The following is a 19,224-nucleotide window of genomic DNA, read 5'->3' on the forward strand; positions in this document are numbered from 1 at the left end:
GTTGTCTCATGCTGGTGGAGGGGAGGATTCCCGTCCCAAGGGCTCAGCTCAAATCTGATCACTCTGTCCAAAGTGAATTCACAGCTCAGAAGGCTGGTTGAATGAGATATCCTTTAAGTTCCCTCCAACCCTAAGATCAAATACTCTAACTCTCAATAAAGGAATTAGAATTGATGCATTGGTAATTACCAAGAAACATAGAATTTTTTTCCTATAAACAGATCGCTTTTTTTATTTTTTACTTTATTCCACTTTAATCAAAATATCATTTGACAAGCGCCAAAAAGGCCCATTTTGTACAATGAAACCATTTGGGTGTTATACTGAAATCAGATCAGGCAGTGCTTGACTTCATTCATTGTTTCAGGCTTGACTTAGTTACAATACTCACTGCAAGGGGAAAGCTGTTGCTACTGCTGCCTCTTTTCACCAATCACAAGGCCTTTTCTTATTTGTTCAATAAAAGCGCAAGTCGTTTAGACAAAAAGATACTATGGATCAGGAAGGGGTTAATATTGCTCAATTACTCAATGAGTAAGCTAAAGCGATAAACTATCTCTGCCTCTAAACCCATATAGCCATTGTGGGAGGCACTTATTTGCAGAAGAGTAATTTCAAGGATCAGTGCCATCTGTCACTGTTTATACTGAAGTTTGTGGGAAGAGAAGTGAAAACATATTTTCCCTCTCATTATCAACTGAAAAATAGCTACTACTTCAAACATGTTAAATCAAAATGAAAAACACGAGAAAGACTGAAATATTACAATGATACTTCATGCACAGAGCAAGGAATAGGGGTTCCATATAAGCACATTTCCTCGAATATGTCTTTGAGATGTTTCCCCTCTAAATACTGTAACATTTTTATTTTAACAGTGTTTGGTAAAAATGTTTCTACAGTTACATTTTATTCATGGTTCAGAGTCATGATTAGGATCATCAGGTATATTTTTTCTGTTAACTTGGGATGCCTCAAGGAGCTACATGTCTATAGGACTGTTTGCCCTTCTGCCACCAAACAGTCCCAGATTGCTATGCTTTTTGAGCTAGTTTTCCTTGACATCATGCTATCAATTATCACTGACCACTGTTGTCATATGCCTGACTCCTTCAATAAGCTGCCATCATCTAATCTTTAAAAATCTTTTGTGGGGGCCGGCCCAGTGGCGCAGCCGTTAAGGTCACACGTTCTGCTTCGGCGGCCCGGGGTTCGCCAGTTCAGATCCTGGGTGCGGACATGGCACCATTTGGCATGCCATGCTGTGGTAGGCGTCTCACATATAAAGTAGAAGAAGATAGGCACGGATGTTAGCTCAGGGCCAGGCTTCCTCAGCAAAAAGAGGAGGATTGGCAGCAGTTAGCTCAAGGCTAATCTTCCTCAAAAAAAAAAAAAAAAAAAAAAACTTTTGTGGGATGTGAATGAGAGAGCCAATTATTAGACCTTTATGTCAATTTATGCAAATAGTGGCCTCTCCAACAGAATAAGGGTTGTGGACTTTGTGACAGCTTCTTTAGTGGCTCATAGATCCCTTTCCATTTACTATGGGCTCTCAGGAATAAGAAAGCAGAATCTGCAGAAACATGACCTATGGGAGGGTGGAGTATTACTTTATATAGGTTACTTACCAATTTTTTTTTCCTTCTGGGCTTTCCCCCTTTGTTTCCTTCAATTAATCTGTTTTCAACCTATAGAAGATGGACATGAATAATCATAAGAGCAAAGATCTCTCTTGTCAATATGCCTATTTTTGAAGCAGTTATCTCTTTCTACACTTCTGTTTCCAATATGTTCAGGCTTTGAAACCCAGATCACCAAGCTGATTTCCTGACCTGTAGTGTAGTACTCGTGGGCTCTTTCTCCTCTTCCACACTCTTCTCATTCAAACTATAACTGCAGCCCTTCTTATAAAATCACTTATTTATAAAATCAGTGACAGCAAAAGGAGGTAAGAGACACTCCCTCTAAAAGCTAGTGTATATTTTTGTATAAATGTATGTGTGTAAATGTATAGGGGGCAGTGACTAAGGAGCTAATCCACAAGGAAACTGTATAAAATCTAGTTTATGCCATTTTAGGCTGTGAAGAACTCAAATACCAGGTGTGCGTTCCACAGTGTGAGCAAGAGTGGCCACGTACTATTACATGGTTAAAAGGACAAAGCCAATCCCGGTCCTAGGTACATATCCACAAGAAATGAAAACAGGGACTCCAACAGATATTTCCACGCCAGTGTCGACTGCAGCATTATTCACAACAGCCAGAGACAGAAAAAACCCAAGTGTCCATCAACAGATGCACAGATAAACAAAATATGACATATACATACATATAATAGAATATTATTTAACTATAAAAAGGAATGAGGGGCTGGCCCAGTCATGCAGTGGTTAAGTGCGCACGTTCACACTTCTGTGGCCTGGGGTTCGCCGGTTCAAAGCCCAGGTGCAGACATGGCACCGTGTGGCAAGCCATGCTGTGGTAGGCGTCCCACATATAAAATAGAGAAAGATGGCCACGGATGTTATCTCAGGGTCAGTCTTCCTCAGCAAAAAGAGGAGGATTGGCAGATGTTAGCTCAGGGCCAGTCTTCCTCAAAAAAAAAAAAAAGGAATGAAGTTCTGATACATGCTAGAATATGGATGAACCTTGAAAACGTTACACCTAGTGAAAGAAGTCAGACACAAAAAGACACAATGATTCCACTTACATGAAATATCTAGAATAGGCAAATTCATAGAGACAGAAAGTAGTTTAGAGGTTACCAGAGTTTGGGGGAGGAGAGAAAGGGAGTGACTCCTTAACAGGTCCAGAGTTTCTGTTTGGGTTGACGAAAAAGTTTTGGAAATAGACAATAATGACGCTTGTACAACACTGTGAATCTAATGAATGCCACTGAACTGTACACTTAGAATGGTTAAAATGGCAATTTTTGTGTTATATATATTTTACCACAGTTAAAAAAGTTTTTAAAAGCGGAGCACTTCAAACATAAGATCACATGAGGAAAAACTTTGGCTACTGTTTCCACAGAGGAACAGTTATGACAACATTTCATCCCAGGCTACCTCACAAACACACAGCCAAGTATAATTTAAATTCTTTTTTTTTCCCCTTGGGGACCATTTGCTTAATTCTTTTTTTTAAATTTAGTTTTTATTGCAGTAACATTGGTTTATAACATTATATAAATTTCAGGTGTGCATCATTATATAACTCAAATTCTGAAAGGTAGTACTGATACTCAGAAAATGTCTAAGCATTTGAGCCTATATAGTAGTTTTCTTTCTCCCAGAAAGTGAAACTAATCTATCCAACATAAATCTGAAGATTACACAGTCAAGGAGGGATGTGAACAATGTTACAAATTCTAACTATAGGGCCTCCAAAGCAAACATTTTCAAAAAAGGTCACTTAAATACTTCTCCAGCTGTTCCGTTGAAACCCTAGGATGGAATGAGTGGTATCTGAACCTAAGCATGCAATCTTGACAGTATTTCTATCAAGTTTTCCTTTTAAAAACACATATTGTGTATGCAAATACAATGAACTAAACAAGAGACACTTCAAGCTGGCATCTCCAAATGTCCTCCTTCCTCCGTGTCCCTACCCCCCCCCACACACAATTAAATGGATTCTCATTCTAATTTCCTGTTTCTATTAGTGACCACAAATCTCCTAATTCACAACTCAAAATCTTCATCATCTTTGAGTTTTCCTCTCCCATGCCTTCTGTATTTCAATCTGTTATCAAGGACTGGTGATTTTTTTTGCAATATCTTTCCCATTCCTCTTTTTTTCCTCCTAGGCCCCCTGCTGATATCTAAATTCTGGCCTCTATTACTTCAGACTTGGGACTGTTAGCCTCTGTTTTTTTTTTTTTTTTTTGAGGAAGGTTAGCCCTGAGCTAACATCCACCATCAATCCTCATTTTTGCTGGCACAGCGGGGCCCATCTTCCCCTATTTTTTTTAAATATGTGGGATGCCTGCCACAGCATGGCTTGATAAGCAATGCATGTGTCTGCACCCAAGATCCAAATCCGTGAACCCCAGGCCGCCAAAGTGGAGCACATGAACTTAACCGCCAGCCCCTGTTATAGCCTGTTAAGTGATCTTCTAGTCACCAACGTCTATTCTCAAATCCATACACTGTCTTCCTAAAATGCTGTATTTATCCTTTTCCCATAAGATTATAACCCACATCATGGCAGGGATTTGTTCATCTTTGAACACTGTACAACTTGGCATATATGTTTAATTAATCAATGCTTGTTGAATGAATTAATGAATATATAAATCACGTCACTCTCCTTCTCAAAACTTTCATCAATTTCCCACTGTCTACAGCAGAAGTTACAAACTTAAATACCTAAATACCCACTGGGGCTAAGCAGGAATGTGAGTAAAAGTGTGTGTAAAACAACAGGCGGGGGGGACTGTGGCAAATGGGAGAGCACATGTCCCACCTAAAGGGGCAGTTGCTTGCTGTTCCCATAAATCGCTGCCATGATGAAATACAGGCTCAGTATTGTCAGGTCTTTTGATTTTTCAAGATAAGCTGAAAGCACCAATTTCGATGTAGAATCTGGTGTTTAAACAATGACAACTAATTCCACTTAAAAATAAAAAACAAACCCCCCCAAACCACCATTCAGGCCAAACAAAACACATCTATGGGCCAAATCCAACTCTCGAGTTACAAGTTGGTGACTCTTCCCTCTAGGATAAAAGACACACTCCTTACCTAACATTCTAAGTCCTTCGCTGTGGATTCCCAGGCTACCTTACCACCACTTCCATACAAGAACCCTCCGCTCTAGAGCCCAGTGCTTCTCAAACTTTAGAATGCAGCAGAACCACCTGGGGGACTTGTTAAACCATAGCTTGCTGGGCCTCACTGCCAGCACTTCTGATTCAGCAGGTCTCAAGTCGGGGCTGAGAATTTCCATTTCTAACAAGCTCCCAAGTGATGCTGATGCTACTGGTTTGTGGACCACACTTTGGGAACCACTAGTTAAATTACTTCTTGTCTCAAGCACACACTGAATTTTGCTCACATTTTCTAACTTCCCAGAAAGCCTCGCCTCTTCCTTTCAGCCTACTCCTGTAAACGTTCTCTGACTATGACAGTCTTTCATGCCTCCAAATTCCTGTAGCAGTTAAGGTCCATGCCATCTCCCCATGATGCATCACTGCTTGGTGTTTTTTTATTGTTAACTGTTTGTGTATAGGTGCCAATGAGGTGTATTCTTGGAGATCAATGTCCAGGTCAGTACCTTATATACCTGACTGTAAGCCACTTGAAGGCAGGGGCCCTGTCTTGTCTCCCACTGTACCCCTCAAGCTATCAGAGAGCATGGTACACAGCTGGTACTCACTAAACATTTCTTAAATGAATGAACATTTAACAGATCCATGAAATGAAAGTACAGATAAGTGGGCCTGAGATTTGGGTATATAATTTTTCTTAAAGAACTGACTTTTAGTCCTGGGTAAAGACTTTGTCACGATGGACAACTGATAAAAATTGGATATTTTGCAAATAAATTGCCAGTAGGTAACAATAATCTGTGGCAACACATTTTGTATGTAAATAAAACAGTGAATGTTAAAAAAAAACTGATTTTAAAATTGGTAAGATTAAATCCTTGATCTTCAGGATTCCTTATCACCTGCAGGAATGTGAACTAGTCATAATATCACAAGATAATACCTATTTAGTAGAATTCTATATTTGCACCACATGCAATAAAAAAGTGGGATGAAACTAATTAACTCCCCATAATATTCAGACATATTGTTCGGTGTCTTCAGATATAGTTTGGATGATACCATATTTATTCAGGATTCTAAAGATTGTGTGAACAAAGTCAAAAGCTATTCACCTGGTCTCTTCCCCCTATTTGCTATCAGGTGATTTCAAAGATGATTTATGAGTAGAAACTTAATCTCCAAGCTAAACCAGAAAAAAGCAACAAATGACTTTACAGAGTAATCCCAATTCGAGAACTATCAGAAGAAAAAATTACAAATATTATATATTTTGATATAGTCCTAAGTTATTATTTGGCTTTCTGAACAACGCCATACTTGATGGTATTACAATCAATGGAACAAGAGAAAAGTTAACATCATTTGGCAAAGACAGAGAATCCAATTCAGGAAAAAGAAAAACCCATCCCAGGAGCACATGAAGTACATTTATAGTTTCAAGCTAGCATGTTACTTTACATTCGGATACTTGCCCTACCTACCGGGACCATAAGGATCTTGTCGGCACGAGGATTCAGCCAAGACATTCCACATTTCTGCGTTGACCAGGAACCATGCAAACTGGGCAAAAGAAGAATTACAAGGCCAAGTCAACAAAACGCTAAGTGGCTTATTCCAAGTTTCAAAAGCATTAGCATTCTAAATAATGAAACAAAGTAAATTTATTAAACAAAATCATCCTGAAACTTCATAATAAAACTATCTACCAGAAATTATGGAAGGAAATGCTACCGGATGAATTGTTAAATAGCAACTTACTACTGTACCATCTGTACCTCACCTTTCTTACTAACAGACGACTGAGTAATAGCATCTAGTTTTTTGGCAGAGAATGTGGAAGTTTAGAAGACTGTAGATTCTAGAACCATCTCTACTACAGTATGAATCTGGGCATTTCTCTTAGCCACATTCATGTCACAACAGTTTTAACTACAAAATCAAACTTACAGTCAATAAAAATACGTTGTATGATAAAATAACTATAAGGTACATATAACTAAAGTTCTATGCATATATGAAGAAATAACCTTGTTACAGTAAAATTTTCACGTTTATGAATGAGTCTGTAAGCCCACTTTCAAACAACGAAAGTGTTCTGCTGACTTTCATATTATCCAGTAACCAATTTTTAGAATGAATTCCAAATATACAGCCTGTGAGAGAAGCTGCCCTACCCTTTCTTTTCTGCAAGTTATCAATAGGGTGCATTTTCAGAACTTCAGACATACAAAATTAATTGTAACTTTATAGATGCCATATCAGAGGAAACCCCTTCAGGGTATGATGATTCCACCATGGATCCACGGGAGTGTGACGTACAAATAGAGGGGAAAACGCAACAAAAATAGAGTAAGCCACGATCACAGTAGCAGATGGTATGTAAAAAAAGATTTTCAGTGCTCATTACCAAATCAGCACGTTCCCTCTAACCACACAATTCAAAAACAGAAACTATATAAGTCAAAAAAAAAGGGTGGGCGTGGGGGGAGAGCATTAGAGGTCAAAGACTTTCGGAACGGGTGTAGGGATTAAGTTCTCTCTAGAGAAATGGAGAAGGAAGATCTACATGAAGTTAAAAATTTTTTTTAATTCAATTTGAAATGGAGGACCACGCAGAGCCTGAATCACAAGTCTCCCAACTATTGTCTTGGCGCCCAGAACACCGTATCTTCCTTAATGAATGACTCACTCACTCACTCTCATCGAATGAAGGCATAATCACAGAGCTCCTCCTCTGAAAAAGGAGAACAATACTTTTGAGTACTCCTTCTCAGAGGTGCGCTCGGGGGGGGGGAAAAAAAACACGCAAAGGCAAGAGCTTTCAACTTTATGCCAATTGCAGAAAAAGGGGCTGAGGACGCAGGACGTATTAGCAAACGGGAATCCCGGGCCAGTTCTGGGAGGAGGGCGCCGGCCACGCAGGACTGGATGGGGCCGAGGACCCTCCTCGTGCCCTGGAGCCTCTCCCGCCCCAGGCCGCAGCACTGCTCTCCTCGCCCGGCTCCCGACAGCGGGAGCCCGGCGTCCGGACGCCCGTGCGCGCCGCCCCGCGGAGGCTGCTGGCCTCACCCCGACCCGCTGCCCTCAGGAAAGTCCTCAACCGCCTCATCAAAAAATGTTTGGCCTGGGGAGTCCGCTGGATGAGCCATCCCCTACAGAAGCAGCGAGAGGCAGAAGCCAGGAGGTGGAGAAGAAAACCAAAAGGATCGAGGCAGCTTCCGGAGCGGTGAGGGGCTCGGCGGCGAGAGCAAGGCGAGGAAGGAGAGGACGCGCGGGCGAGACGCGAAACGCTGCAAAACTGGCGCGGTGCGGGCGGACGCGCAGGCAAGCGAGCCTCCTGAGGGGAGAGCGCCCCGACCGTCGCGCCGCCCGAGACGCCCGGCCTGCAGGACGCCGCGCCAACGCCCTGGGCCGACCCGCTCCGGCCTCCCCGCCCGCCCGCCCAGCCCGAGCCGGGCAGGCTCTGGCACAGCCGTCGCCGGCACACTCACCGCGCGCGCGCGCCCGCCACCCTGGCGCGGCCGAAGACCGCTCTCGGCGCGATCTCCGCCCCGCCCCCGCGGCCGGGGCCCCGCGCGCTGGCATCGGGGCTACGTCACGGGCGCGTGCGCTCTCCGCGCGCTCGCAACGGCCCTCGGGGAACGTTACACGCTTGGCGTTCGGTTTCCTTAGAGACGGAGCTGGGCCCGGGCAGCGGCGGAGACGCGACCACGACGGCGGGGTGCCCGGAGAAGCCAAGATGCCGTCAAAGGGAAAGGATAAAAGGAAAGGCAAGAGTAAAGGCAAAGAGAAGAAGTAAGGAGGAGCCGCTCTGGGGTCCCCTCTCCCCGGGCCCCGCCTCCGGAGATTTGGGTGGGGGCCGGCGGGACGCAGGGCGCCGAGAGGCGTGGCTGGCTAACCGGCGCCCTCCCGCCGGCCTTCTTGGATTCTTCTGTGACCCTCTTCTCGGTCTCCCAGCTTCTGAAAAGGACAGCTCTTGTTGTTCAGAAATTCCCAAAGGCATGCCAAACCGTGCTGCTTCTACTGAGACAAGAGAGTGTGAGATTTGGGACCCTGAAATAATTTAGACACTGCCCCTGCTTGTGTGTGATGCACTAACGACGGAGGCGGACGAGTTCCCAAATAGAAATAACGCAAAACCAGAGGAAACAGGTGCTGGTGGAGGGACGAAGAACTGAGGATGAGGAGGAAGAGTTAGTTCTGACGCCAGAAGTGGAGGTCAGGAGAACATTTCCTGGGATGCTGGAGGTCCTCTAGACCTGCGCTGTCCCATAGGGTAGTGACCAGCCGTGTGGCTGTTAAAATGAAATAAAATTTAAAAACTAGATCCTCGGGGATACTAACCATATTTCGTATGCACAGTAGGCACATGTGGTGACTGTATTGGGCAGCCTAGATATAGAACATTTCCAGCGTCACAGAAAGTTCTGTTGGATAACACTGCCCTAGGACAGTGGTTCCTCCACCAGGGGTGATTCTGGCTCCCAGGAGACATTTGGCAATACCTGGAGACATTTTTGGTTGTCACATCTAGCGATGTGTGCTACTGCCATCTAGTGGGTGGAGACCAAAGATACTGTTAAACGTCCTCCAATGCAGAGGACAAGCCCCACTTCCACCCCAAAGAAAGAATGATTTGGCTTAGAAGGTCAGTAGTGCCAGGGTTGGGAAACCCTGCTCGAGACTATAAGCCTCTCTAGAATAGGCACTAAGCATTATTCACCATATCTCCAGCTCCTAGCTGAGAGCCTGGATCATAGCAGACACTTAGTATTTGTTAAATAAACACGTTAAGGTGTCTGTTTGTGTATGCTTCAACTTGGATCTTCTCTTTTTTCCACAAGAACTGTGCTCTCGGTTCATTCTCTTTTGCCCCTAGCCTGAGAGATGTCTGCTATGTGGTTGAGATGATCCATTCTCTAATCTCTGGGTGATTGAAATAGTTCCTTAAACCTTTGCAGGGATTTCTTTTAGTTCAAAGGAAACCCTAAAGGATTTGACCAAATTGGGTAATTGTTCAGGTTTCCTGAAACTGATGAGAACTGAAGTGAGTGTTGCTCAAGCACTTTGCAGGCTTGGAGTTGTTGCTAGATTGCCGCTAGACCTATTGGGTGGCCCTAGTGGTTCCTAGACACGTTGGAGTTATACATGGTGTCCAACAATACTATATATGGGACCACAAGGGAATCCTCCAAACTGGTAAAGTTTATAAAGTAACTATTTAAGAGAGTAATATGCGCTCGGTACAAAGTTTGGGAAACGTGAAAAGGCAAAGGAGAAAACAAAAATCACCTGTAATCCCATCATCCAAAGATAACCACTACTATCATTTTTGAGATATTCTTTTTTTCTTTATAAAGCGGTAGTCCAATGTACATATTTATTTGTAGCTTTTTTCTCTCATGTATTAATTAATATAAGTATTCTGGTATAGTGCATTTTTTTTTTTCAAATAACCACATAGTTAGTCTAGCACTTTTTACAAGTGCCAAGGGCTTATCACATTCCGGGAACTCACTAGCATGTCTTTTCTATTTTTGACCCACATCTACAGTACACATGTCAACAATGAGGAACATTGAGGGTAACAGATCTTATTCCTTGGACTTTCCACGATTCTTAATTTGGGAAACCCTGTTTTGTTTTTGCAGTCAGTATTAGTGGTCCTCCTATAAGAAATACTATCTGAGTTCTTTTTTTTTTCTTTTTTTTAGAGATTGGCACCTGGGCTAACATCTGTTTCCAATTTCCTTTTTTTTTTCCTTCTTTTCCCCCAAACCCTCCAGTACATAGTTATATATTCTAGTTGTAGGTCCTTCTGGCTCTGCTATGTGTGCCACCTCAGCATGGCTTGATGAGCGGTGCTAGGTCCACCCCAGGATCCAAACCATTGAGACGCTGGGCTGCCAAAGTGAAGCGTGCCAGCTTAACCACTCGATCGCAGGGCCAGCCCCCTGTCTCATTTCTCGCATCAAAGACTCTGAGCAGTTTAGACCTGATACCTTCAGGGAGCAATTAGATGATTGTAGCAAGGCAGTCTAGCACTAGTGCCTAAGTCATGCTGGAAACGAAAGTCAACAGCTTTAACAGGCTTGGGGGTTGAGGATGCTACTGGCTTTAATTTGAAGAGAAAAAAAGGTGACAGTGGGACGGTAAAGGGATTGAGAACCAGGAGTTGGGGGTAGAGGATGGAGGGTGACAGTATAGAAAGGTCCACACATACATATGTGTAAAAATACATAGAATTCAAATATAGGTGAAGTTTTCTTAGTTATCTAAATATTTATATACTCAGTGCCTACTATATATAAGGGATACTGTTAATGCTCATGCAATAAATCTTTATTTTGAAAAATCTCTATCACTTTAATCTTAGAAGCTGTCTTTTATTATTATTATTTTTAAATTTCCTCTCCGCCTCTGTATAAATGACTATGGTTTCTCAGCCATCCTTGAAGCCTGGTGCATTGTGGTACCAATTGATAAAGTGTTTAACATACTTGCCCTAGTGACTTATCTTTTGTCTAAGGCCTAGCCAAAAAAAAACCCCAAAAAACCTAAAACAAAAACAAAACTGTGGTTGGGATGGGTGGAAGATTACAGAACTATGGACTTATACTTGCACTATGAATGTATCAGCATGCAGAAGGGGAACTAAGGTAATAGATTTGCGCTGGGGAGAGCCAAGGTCTAAAACTGAGTAAGTAGGAATAGAAAAGACAGTTCAGATGTGAGAGAATCATAGAAGTAAATGAAAAGTTGTAAGAGCTTTATGAAATGAATTTGCCTTACTATGCCTTTCTTCTTTGTTTTTCCAGTCCTTTAGAGTTATGCTCCAAAGCTCCTCTCTTCTAGGAAGAGGCACCTACTTAACTCCCTTATCAAGTAAATAATTATTTCTTATCGACTCATTCATCCAACCATATTTGCTCATGTGTGCCAGGCAATACCAAGCAAAACAAACAATAATAGGTGTAATACTAATATTGCAGAGAAATAGTTATATTCTGTCAATGTCCTCTTCCCATGCAGGAAGCCAGTAAAAACTGATGAATCTGTGGTGGACAGAGCCAAGGCCAATGCCTCTCTTTGGGAGGCCAGGCTGGAAGTCACAGAACTCTCTAGGATGGAGTACCGTGATACTTCCCAGAGACTGGCAAAAAGTAATGAGGACTTAAAGAAACGTCAGTACAAAATGGAGAAAGACACAATGTCTGTATTAAGCTACCTGAAGAAGCAGGATCAAGAGAAGGATAATATGGTAGGTAGGTAGAAACCGTCGTGAGCCACAATTTCTACCTCTGTGTTATACTGATGTGGTTATACATTTCGTGGATTTTAATTCCTTGGAATCTTACCACATAGTTAAGACATTTCAGTTGACCTTAACTCTCCTTGAAGCAGGATGCAATTTTAGAATGGCTTTTCTGTCAGAATTGGCTCTTTCATATTTCAGTTCTTGTCCAATGTTTTGCTGTCTGATCATAGGGAACATTATGATCCATTTTATTTTAAGGACAATAGCATGGTATATGATCTATATATTTTTGATATTGATAAATACTTAGTTTTAGTGATTTGTAAAGCAATTCATTGATAATCCATGGTTACATGATTATGAACCCAGCAAGTTGAATCTTGAATTTATCTTACTGTACCTTATTGTATCTTGTTTAAGTGTTGAGAGTAAAGCTGTCATTATAGATCTGAAAGAAAAAGGGAAGGGAACTAACGTTTTGAAGCTTCTATTTTGTGCCAGATACTATGCTAGGTGCTTTACCTCTGTTATCTCATTTTCTCCTTTTAATAACCCCATGTAGCTACAGTGTTGTCATTCCCACTTTTTATTATTTATTTATGTGTTTGCTTCAGTACACATATGAACTAATACTAGAATGATGCACAGCATGGTTTCAACCTAAGGATGACATGCAAATTCATGATTCATTCCGTAATTTTTTTCAAATGCTACCTTTTCAGTGAGACCCTTCCTCACTATCTTCTTTAAAATTAAAATCATCTCTCGTTTTATTTTCTTTGTAATATTTATTACCTTCTGTCATACTGTATCCATGTTACTTATATATTTATTGTCTCTTCTCCTAATTAGAAGGAAACCTCACAAAAGTAAAGAATTTTGGGGATTTTTAAAAATTGTTGTTAAGTGCTATATCTCCAGCACCTAATATGGGCCTGGCACTTGTTAAAATATTTTTGCATGCGTGAATGAATGGCTCATGAGTGTACTGATGCTTTGAAAAAGTTAACAGCAATCAAAACTAAGTTCAAGACTTAGAGGCAGAGCAAAATGGCGGGGTGAGCTGACCCGGGATTCTCTCCCCTCCAAAATACAACAAAAGATTGGAAGAACTGAATTTCAGAGAATAAACATAATGCCAGCTCGTTAGAGACCTACAATACCAAGAAAGCAGAGATCATAAACCTTGCTTACACCCTCAGAGGCGCTGGAACGGTAGGAGAGAATACCGCTCCCTCCCCTAGAGTCTGCGATGGCTGTGGCGCGGGTCGGGAAGGAGCGGGAGAGGGGCTGCGTGACTGGGGGATCATCCAGGACTCCTGCCGCTGATTCAGTGGAGACCTGCTGACGGGGGGAAAGCTTCCGTCCGTGGGGACCCCCATAAATCAAGGGCCTTGGGAGACCAGAGAACAGAACCGATCTGAACCAAGACCAGCGCGTGTGAGTAACAGCCCCTCCCCCCCAGCAAAGCCAGTGGGCGCAGCCATCTTGCCCCAAGGCGGAGAGCTCATAACATGCCGCTCTCGACCCCCATCTAGTGGTGACAGGCTGTAACTGCAACTGAATTCTACCACCATGAGAAAATCCGCTCCTCTACCATTCACCAATTTATAAAAGCCCCAGACGAGAAGGAAAACAATAAAAACATAGAATTAAGTCCTGAGGACTTGGAATTAGGTAAACTAAGTGATAATGAATTCAGAGCAGCTATAATCAAAAAACTCAATGAGGTAGAGAGAAAGATAGAGAAACAAGCCGAGTTCTGGAGTTACTTCACAAAAGAGATTGAAATCATAAAGAAGAATCAAACAGAATTACTAGAGATGAAAAACACAATGGACCAGATAAAACAGAATATGGATTCCCTGAATGCCCGTGTAGACAACATAGAGGAGAAAATTAGCATAATCGAAGATAGACAGGCTGAATGGCGCCAGACAGAGGAGGAAAGAGAACTAAGAATTAAAAACAATGAGGAAAATCTCCAAGAGATAATGGATTCAATGAGGAGTAAGAACATAAGGATCATAGGAATTCCCGAGAATATGGAAAAGGAAAATGGAGCAGAAAGTGTGCTTAACGAAATCATTGACGAGAACTTCCCAAATCTAGGGATCGATGGAGAAATGTGTGTAGAGGAGGGTTTTAGATCGCCTAGATTTGTCAATGTAAAAAGAGCTACCCCACGGCACATAGTAGTAAAGTTGGCAAAAAGGAAAGATAAGGAAAGAATACTCAGGGAAGTAAGAAAAAAAAGGAGAAATAACCTATAAAGGAGCCCCTATCAGACTGTCAGCGGATTTCTCTATAGAAACCCTACAAGCTAGGAGAGAATGGAGTGACATATTCAAACCTTTAAAGGATAAAAATCTTCAGCCAAGAATACTCTATCCTGCAAGAATTTTCTTCAGATATGAGGGAGAAATTAAATCTTTTCCAGACAAACAAAAGTTAAGGGAATTTGTAACTAAAAGCCCTCCATTACAAGAAATCCTCAAGAAGGCTCTCATACCTGAAAAAAGAAAAAAGGGAGAAAGGGGACACAATCCACAGACTAGGGAGACCGATGGATAGAACCAGAACAGGATAGCAAATATTCAATTATAGCGTTAGAGTAAAGGTAAGGAAACTACCAAAACAAGGACGATCTTAGCACTCTAACTACCAATGAATAAGACGAGTTGGAATAAAAAATGAAAATAATTATTTAGGAGGGGAAGAGCAAAGGGTCTAAATCAGTATTGGTCAAGTAAGTAAGAGACCACCAGAGAATAGACTATATTATACACGAGATTCTAAATACAAACTTCAAGGTAGACACTAAAAATAAAGTACGAAACAGAGTCACAAATCATAAATAAGGAAAAATCTAAGAAACCCAGCATAAGAAATTGCAGTATTAAATGGGTAGTCTAAAGCAAACAGGAAAAGAAATGCAGGAAAACAAGATAATGAGCGACAGATTAACAGCACTAAGTCCACATGCATCAATAATCACTCTCAATGTGAACGGATTGAACTCTCCAATAAAAAGACACAGAGTGGCAAAATGGATTAAAGAACATAATCCAACAATTTGTTGCCTCCAGGAAACACACCTCAGCCCCAAGGACAAACACAGACTCAGGGTGAAGGGTTGGAGGACAATATGTCAAGCAAATAGCAAGGAAAAAAAGGCAGGTGTTGCAATTCTCATATCAGACCAAGTGGATTTCAAAATAAGACACGTAAAGAGAGACACAGAGGGAAAATATATAATGATCAAAGGGACACTTCATTGAGAAGAAATAACGCTTATAAATATCTATGCACCCAACACAGGAGCACCAAGATTCATAAAGCAACTATTAACAGACCTAACGGAAGATGTTAAAAACAACACAATAATAGTAGGGGACCTCAACACCCCACTCACATCAATGGACAGATCATCCAGACAGAAAATCAACAAGGAAACAGTGGAGCTAAATGAAAAACTAAAACAATTGGACTTAATAGACATATATAGATCACTTCACCCTGAAAGAGCTGAATACACATTCTTCTCAAGTGCACATGGAACATTCTCTAGGATAGACCATATGTTGGGAAACAAGGCGAGCCTCTACAAATTTAAAAAAATTGAAATAATAACAAGCATCTTCTCAGATCATAGTGCTATAAGGCTAGAAATTAATTACAAGAAAAAAGCTGAGAAAGGCACAAAGATGTGGAGACTAAACAACACACTATGGAACAAGCAATGGCTCATTGAAGAAATTAAAGAAGAAATAAAAAAATACCTGGAAACAAATGAAAATGATAGCATGCCATACCAACTCATATGGGATGCAGCAAAAGCTGTATTAAGAGGAAAATTCATTGCAGTACAGGCACATCTTAACAAACAAGAAAAATCCCAAATAAGCAACCTTAAAGCACACCTAACTGAACTAGAGAAAAAAGAACAAATGAAGCCCAAAGTCAGCAGAAGGAGAGAAATAATAAAAATCAGAGCAGAAATAAATACTATTGAAACGAAAAAGGCAGTAGAAAGGATCAATGAGACAAAGAGCTAGTTTTTTGAGAAGATAAATAAAATTGACAAACCACTAGCCAGACTTACAAAGAAAAAAAGGGAGAAAGCTCAAATGAACAAAATCAGAAATGAGCGAGGAGAAATAACAACAGACTCTGCAGAAATACAACAGATTATAAGAGAATACTACAAAAAACTATATGCCAACAGAATGGATAACCTAGAGGAAATGGATAAATTCTTGGACTCCTACAATCTCCCAAAGCTCACTCAAGAAGAGGCAGACAATTTGAACAGACCAATCACAAGGAAAGAGATTGAAACAGCAATCAAAAACATCCCAAAGAATAAAACCCCAGGACCAGATGGCTTCCCTGGGGAATTCTACCAAACTTTCAGAGAGGATTTAATACTTATCCTTTTCAAGCTATTCCAAAAAATTAGGGAAGATGGAACACTTCTAACACATTCTATGAGGCCAACATCATGCTGATACCAAAACCTGACAAGGACACCACGAAAAAAGAGAACTACAGGCCAATATCACTGATGAACATAGATGCAAAAATTCTAAACAAAATTTTGGCAACCAGAATTCAGCAATTCATCAAAAGAATCATACATCATGATCAGGTGGGATTCATACCAGGGACACAGGGATGGTTCAACATCCACAAATCAATCAACGTGATACACCACATCAACAAACTGAGGAATAAAAACCACATGATCATCTCAATAGATGCAGAGAAAGCATTTGACAAGATCCAACAGCCGTTTATGATAAAAACTCTGAACAAAATGGGCATAGAAGGAAACTACCTCAACATAATAAAGGCCATATACGACAAACCCACAGCCAACGTCATACTCAATGGGCAAAAACTGAGCACCATCCCCCTGAAAACAGGAATGAGACAAGGATGCCCTGTATCACCACTCTTATTTAACATAGTACTGGAGGTCCTGGCCACAGCAATCAGGCAAGAAAAAGGAATAAAAGGAATCCAAATAGGGAGGGAAGAAGTGAAACTCCCCCTGTTTGCAGACGACATGATCTTATATATAGAAAACCCCAAAGAATCCATTGGAAAACTCTTAGAAGCAATCAACAACTACAGCAAAGATGCAGGGTATAAAATCAATTTGCATAAATCAGTAGCATTTCTATAGTCTAATAAGGAGCTAACAGAAAAAGAACTCAAGAACACAAGACCATTCACAATTGCAACAAAAAGAATAAAATACCTCGGGGTAAATTTAACTAAGGAAGTGAGGGACCTATATAATGAAAATTACAAGGCCTTTCTGAGAGAATTGGATGACGACATAAGGAGATGAAAAGACATTCCATGCACATGGACTGGAAGAATAAACATAGTTAAAATGTCCATACTACCTAAAGCAATCTACAGATTCAACACTATCCCAATCAGAATCCCAATGACATTCTTTACAGAATTAGAAGAAAGAATCCTAAAATTCATATGGGGCAACAAAAGACCCCGAAGTGCTAAAGCAATCCTGAGAAAAAAGAACAAAACAGGAGGCATCACAATCCCTGACTTCAAAACATACCACAAAGCTACAGTAATCAAAACAGCATGGTACTGGTACAAAAACAGGTGCACAGATCAATGGAACAGAATTGAAAGCCCAGAAATAAAACCATACATCTATGGACAGCTTATCTTTGACAAAGGAGCTGAGAGCATACAATGGAGAAAAGAAAGTCTTTTCAACAAATGGTGCTGGGAAAACTGGAAAGCCACATGTAAAAGAATGAAAATTGACCATTCTTTTTCACCATTCACCAAAATAAACTCAAAATGGATCAAAGACCTAAAGGTGAGACCTGAAACCATAAGGCTTCTGGAAGAAAACGTAGGCAGTACACTCTTTGACATCAGTATTAAAAGGATCTTTTCAGACACCATGCCTTCTCAGAGAAGGGAAACAATAGAAAGAATAAACAAATGGGACTTCATCAGGTTAAAGAGCTTCTTCAAGGCAAATGAAAACAGGATTGAAACAAAAAAAACAACCCACTAACTGGGAAAAAATATTTGCAAGTCATATAGCTGACAAAGGCTTAATATCCATAATATATAAAGAACTCTTGCCACTCAACAACAAAACATCAAACAACCCAATCAAAAAATGGGCTGGAGACATGAACAGACATTTCTCCAAAGAAGATATACGGATGGCCAATAGGTACATGAAAAGATGTTCATCATCGCTGATCATCAGGGAAATGCAAATCAAAACTACACTAAGATATCACCTTACACCCATTAGGACAAAAATATCTAAAACTAATAGTAACAAATGTTGGAGAGGTTGCGGAGAAAAGGAACCCTCATACACTGCTGGTGGGAATGCAAACTGGTGCAGCCACTATGGAAAACAGTATGGAGATTCCTCAAAAAATTAAAAATAGAACTACCATACAATCCAGCCATCCCACTACTGGGTATTTATCCAACGAGCTTGAAGTCAGCAATCCCAAAAGTCCTATGCACCCCAATGTTTATTGCAGCACTGTTTACAATAGCCAAGACGTGGAAGCAACCTAAGTGTCCAGCAACAGACGAATGGATAAAGATGTGGTACATATATACAATGGAATACTACTCAGCTGCAAAACGAAACAAAATCATTCCGTTTGCAATAACATGGATGGACCTTGAGAGAATTGTGTTAAGTGAAATAAGCCAGCGAGAGAAGGATAATTTGTGTATGACTCCACTCATATGAGGAATTTAAAATTATGGACTAAGAACAGTTTAGTGGATACCAGGGGAAAGGTGGGGTGGGGGGTGGGCACAAAGGGTGAAGTGGTGCACCTACAACACGAGTGACAAACATTAATGTACAACTGAAATTTCACAAGATTGTAACCTATCAATAACTCAATAAAAAAAAAGAGAATAAAAAAACTAAGTTCAAGATAATATTGAAAGCATGTTAGAGAAATCAAACAACTGAATGTTTGTGTACATTTTATATATTTTATTAAAGTGTAGTTTTTTGTGCATTGATGTTGTTTTTTTACCTTCTTTGGTAGGCAACTTCCATTTTTAAAATTACTCTGAATATTAGGCATTATCAAAATTGTCTTCTATAAAGTATTATTCTAAAGTAAGTTTTTATGCCAGCCATACAAATAAT

General features: G+C 40.7%; 2 protein-coding genes across 10 annotated transcripts in view; one reads left to right on the plus strand and one right to left on the minus strand.

The window, feature by feature from the left end:
• The window catches only part of ENTPD5 (ectonucleoside triphosphate diphosphohydrolase 5 (inactive)), a 32,334-nt gene extending 23,936 nt beyond the window's left edge, over nt 1–8,398 (minus strand). For 2 of the 8 annotated variants that reach the window (XM_046646953.1, XM_046646950.1), the window contains exons 1-3: nt 7,003–7,438; nt 6,256–6,334; nt 1,629–1,688 (exon numbers count right to left, since the gene is read on the minus strand). Coding sequence is in view for 5 of the 8 variants with exons in the window: in XM_046646945.1 (XP_046502901.1) it covers nt 1,629–1,688; nt 6,256–6,334; nt 7,003–7,178 (315 nt within the window). In the remaining 3 variants the exon portion in view is untranslated. The other 6 variants (XM_046646948.1, XM_046646946.1, XM_046646949.1 and 3 more) reach the window with 6 other exon arrangements.
• A 44-nt stretch (nt 8,399–8,442) lies between these two features.
• Nucleotides 8,443–19,224, plus strand: part of BBOF1 (basal body orientation factor 1) — a 61,889-nt gene continuing 51,107 nt past the window's right edge. For both annotated transcript variants that reach the window (XM_046646959.1, XM_046646960.1), the window contains exons 1-2: nt 8,443–8,569; nt 11,807–12,035. In XM_046646959.1, coding sequence (XP_046502915.1) covers nt 8,514–8,569; nt 11,807–12,035 — 285 coding nt within the window. In that variant the 5' untranslated portion in view covers nt 8,443–8,513. The remainder of the gene's footprint in view (nt 8,570–11,806; nt 12,036–19,224) is intronic.

This window comes from Equus quagga, chromosome 20 (genome assembly GCF_021613505.1).
Source record: "Equus quagga isolate Etosha38 chromosome 20, UCLA_HA_Equagga_1.0, whole genome shotgun sequence".
Classification (NCBI taxonomy): domain Eukaryota; kingdom Metazoa; phylum Chordata; class Mammalia; order Perissodactyla; family Equidae; genus Equus; species Equus quagga.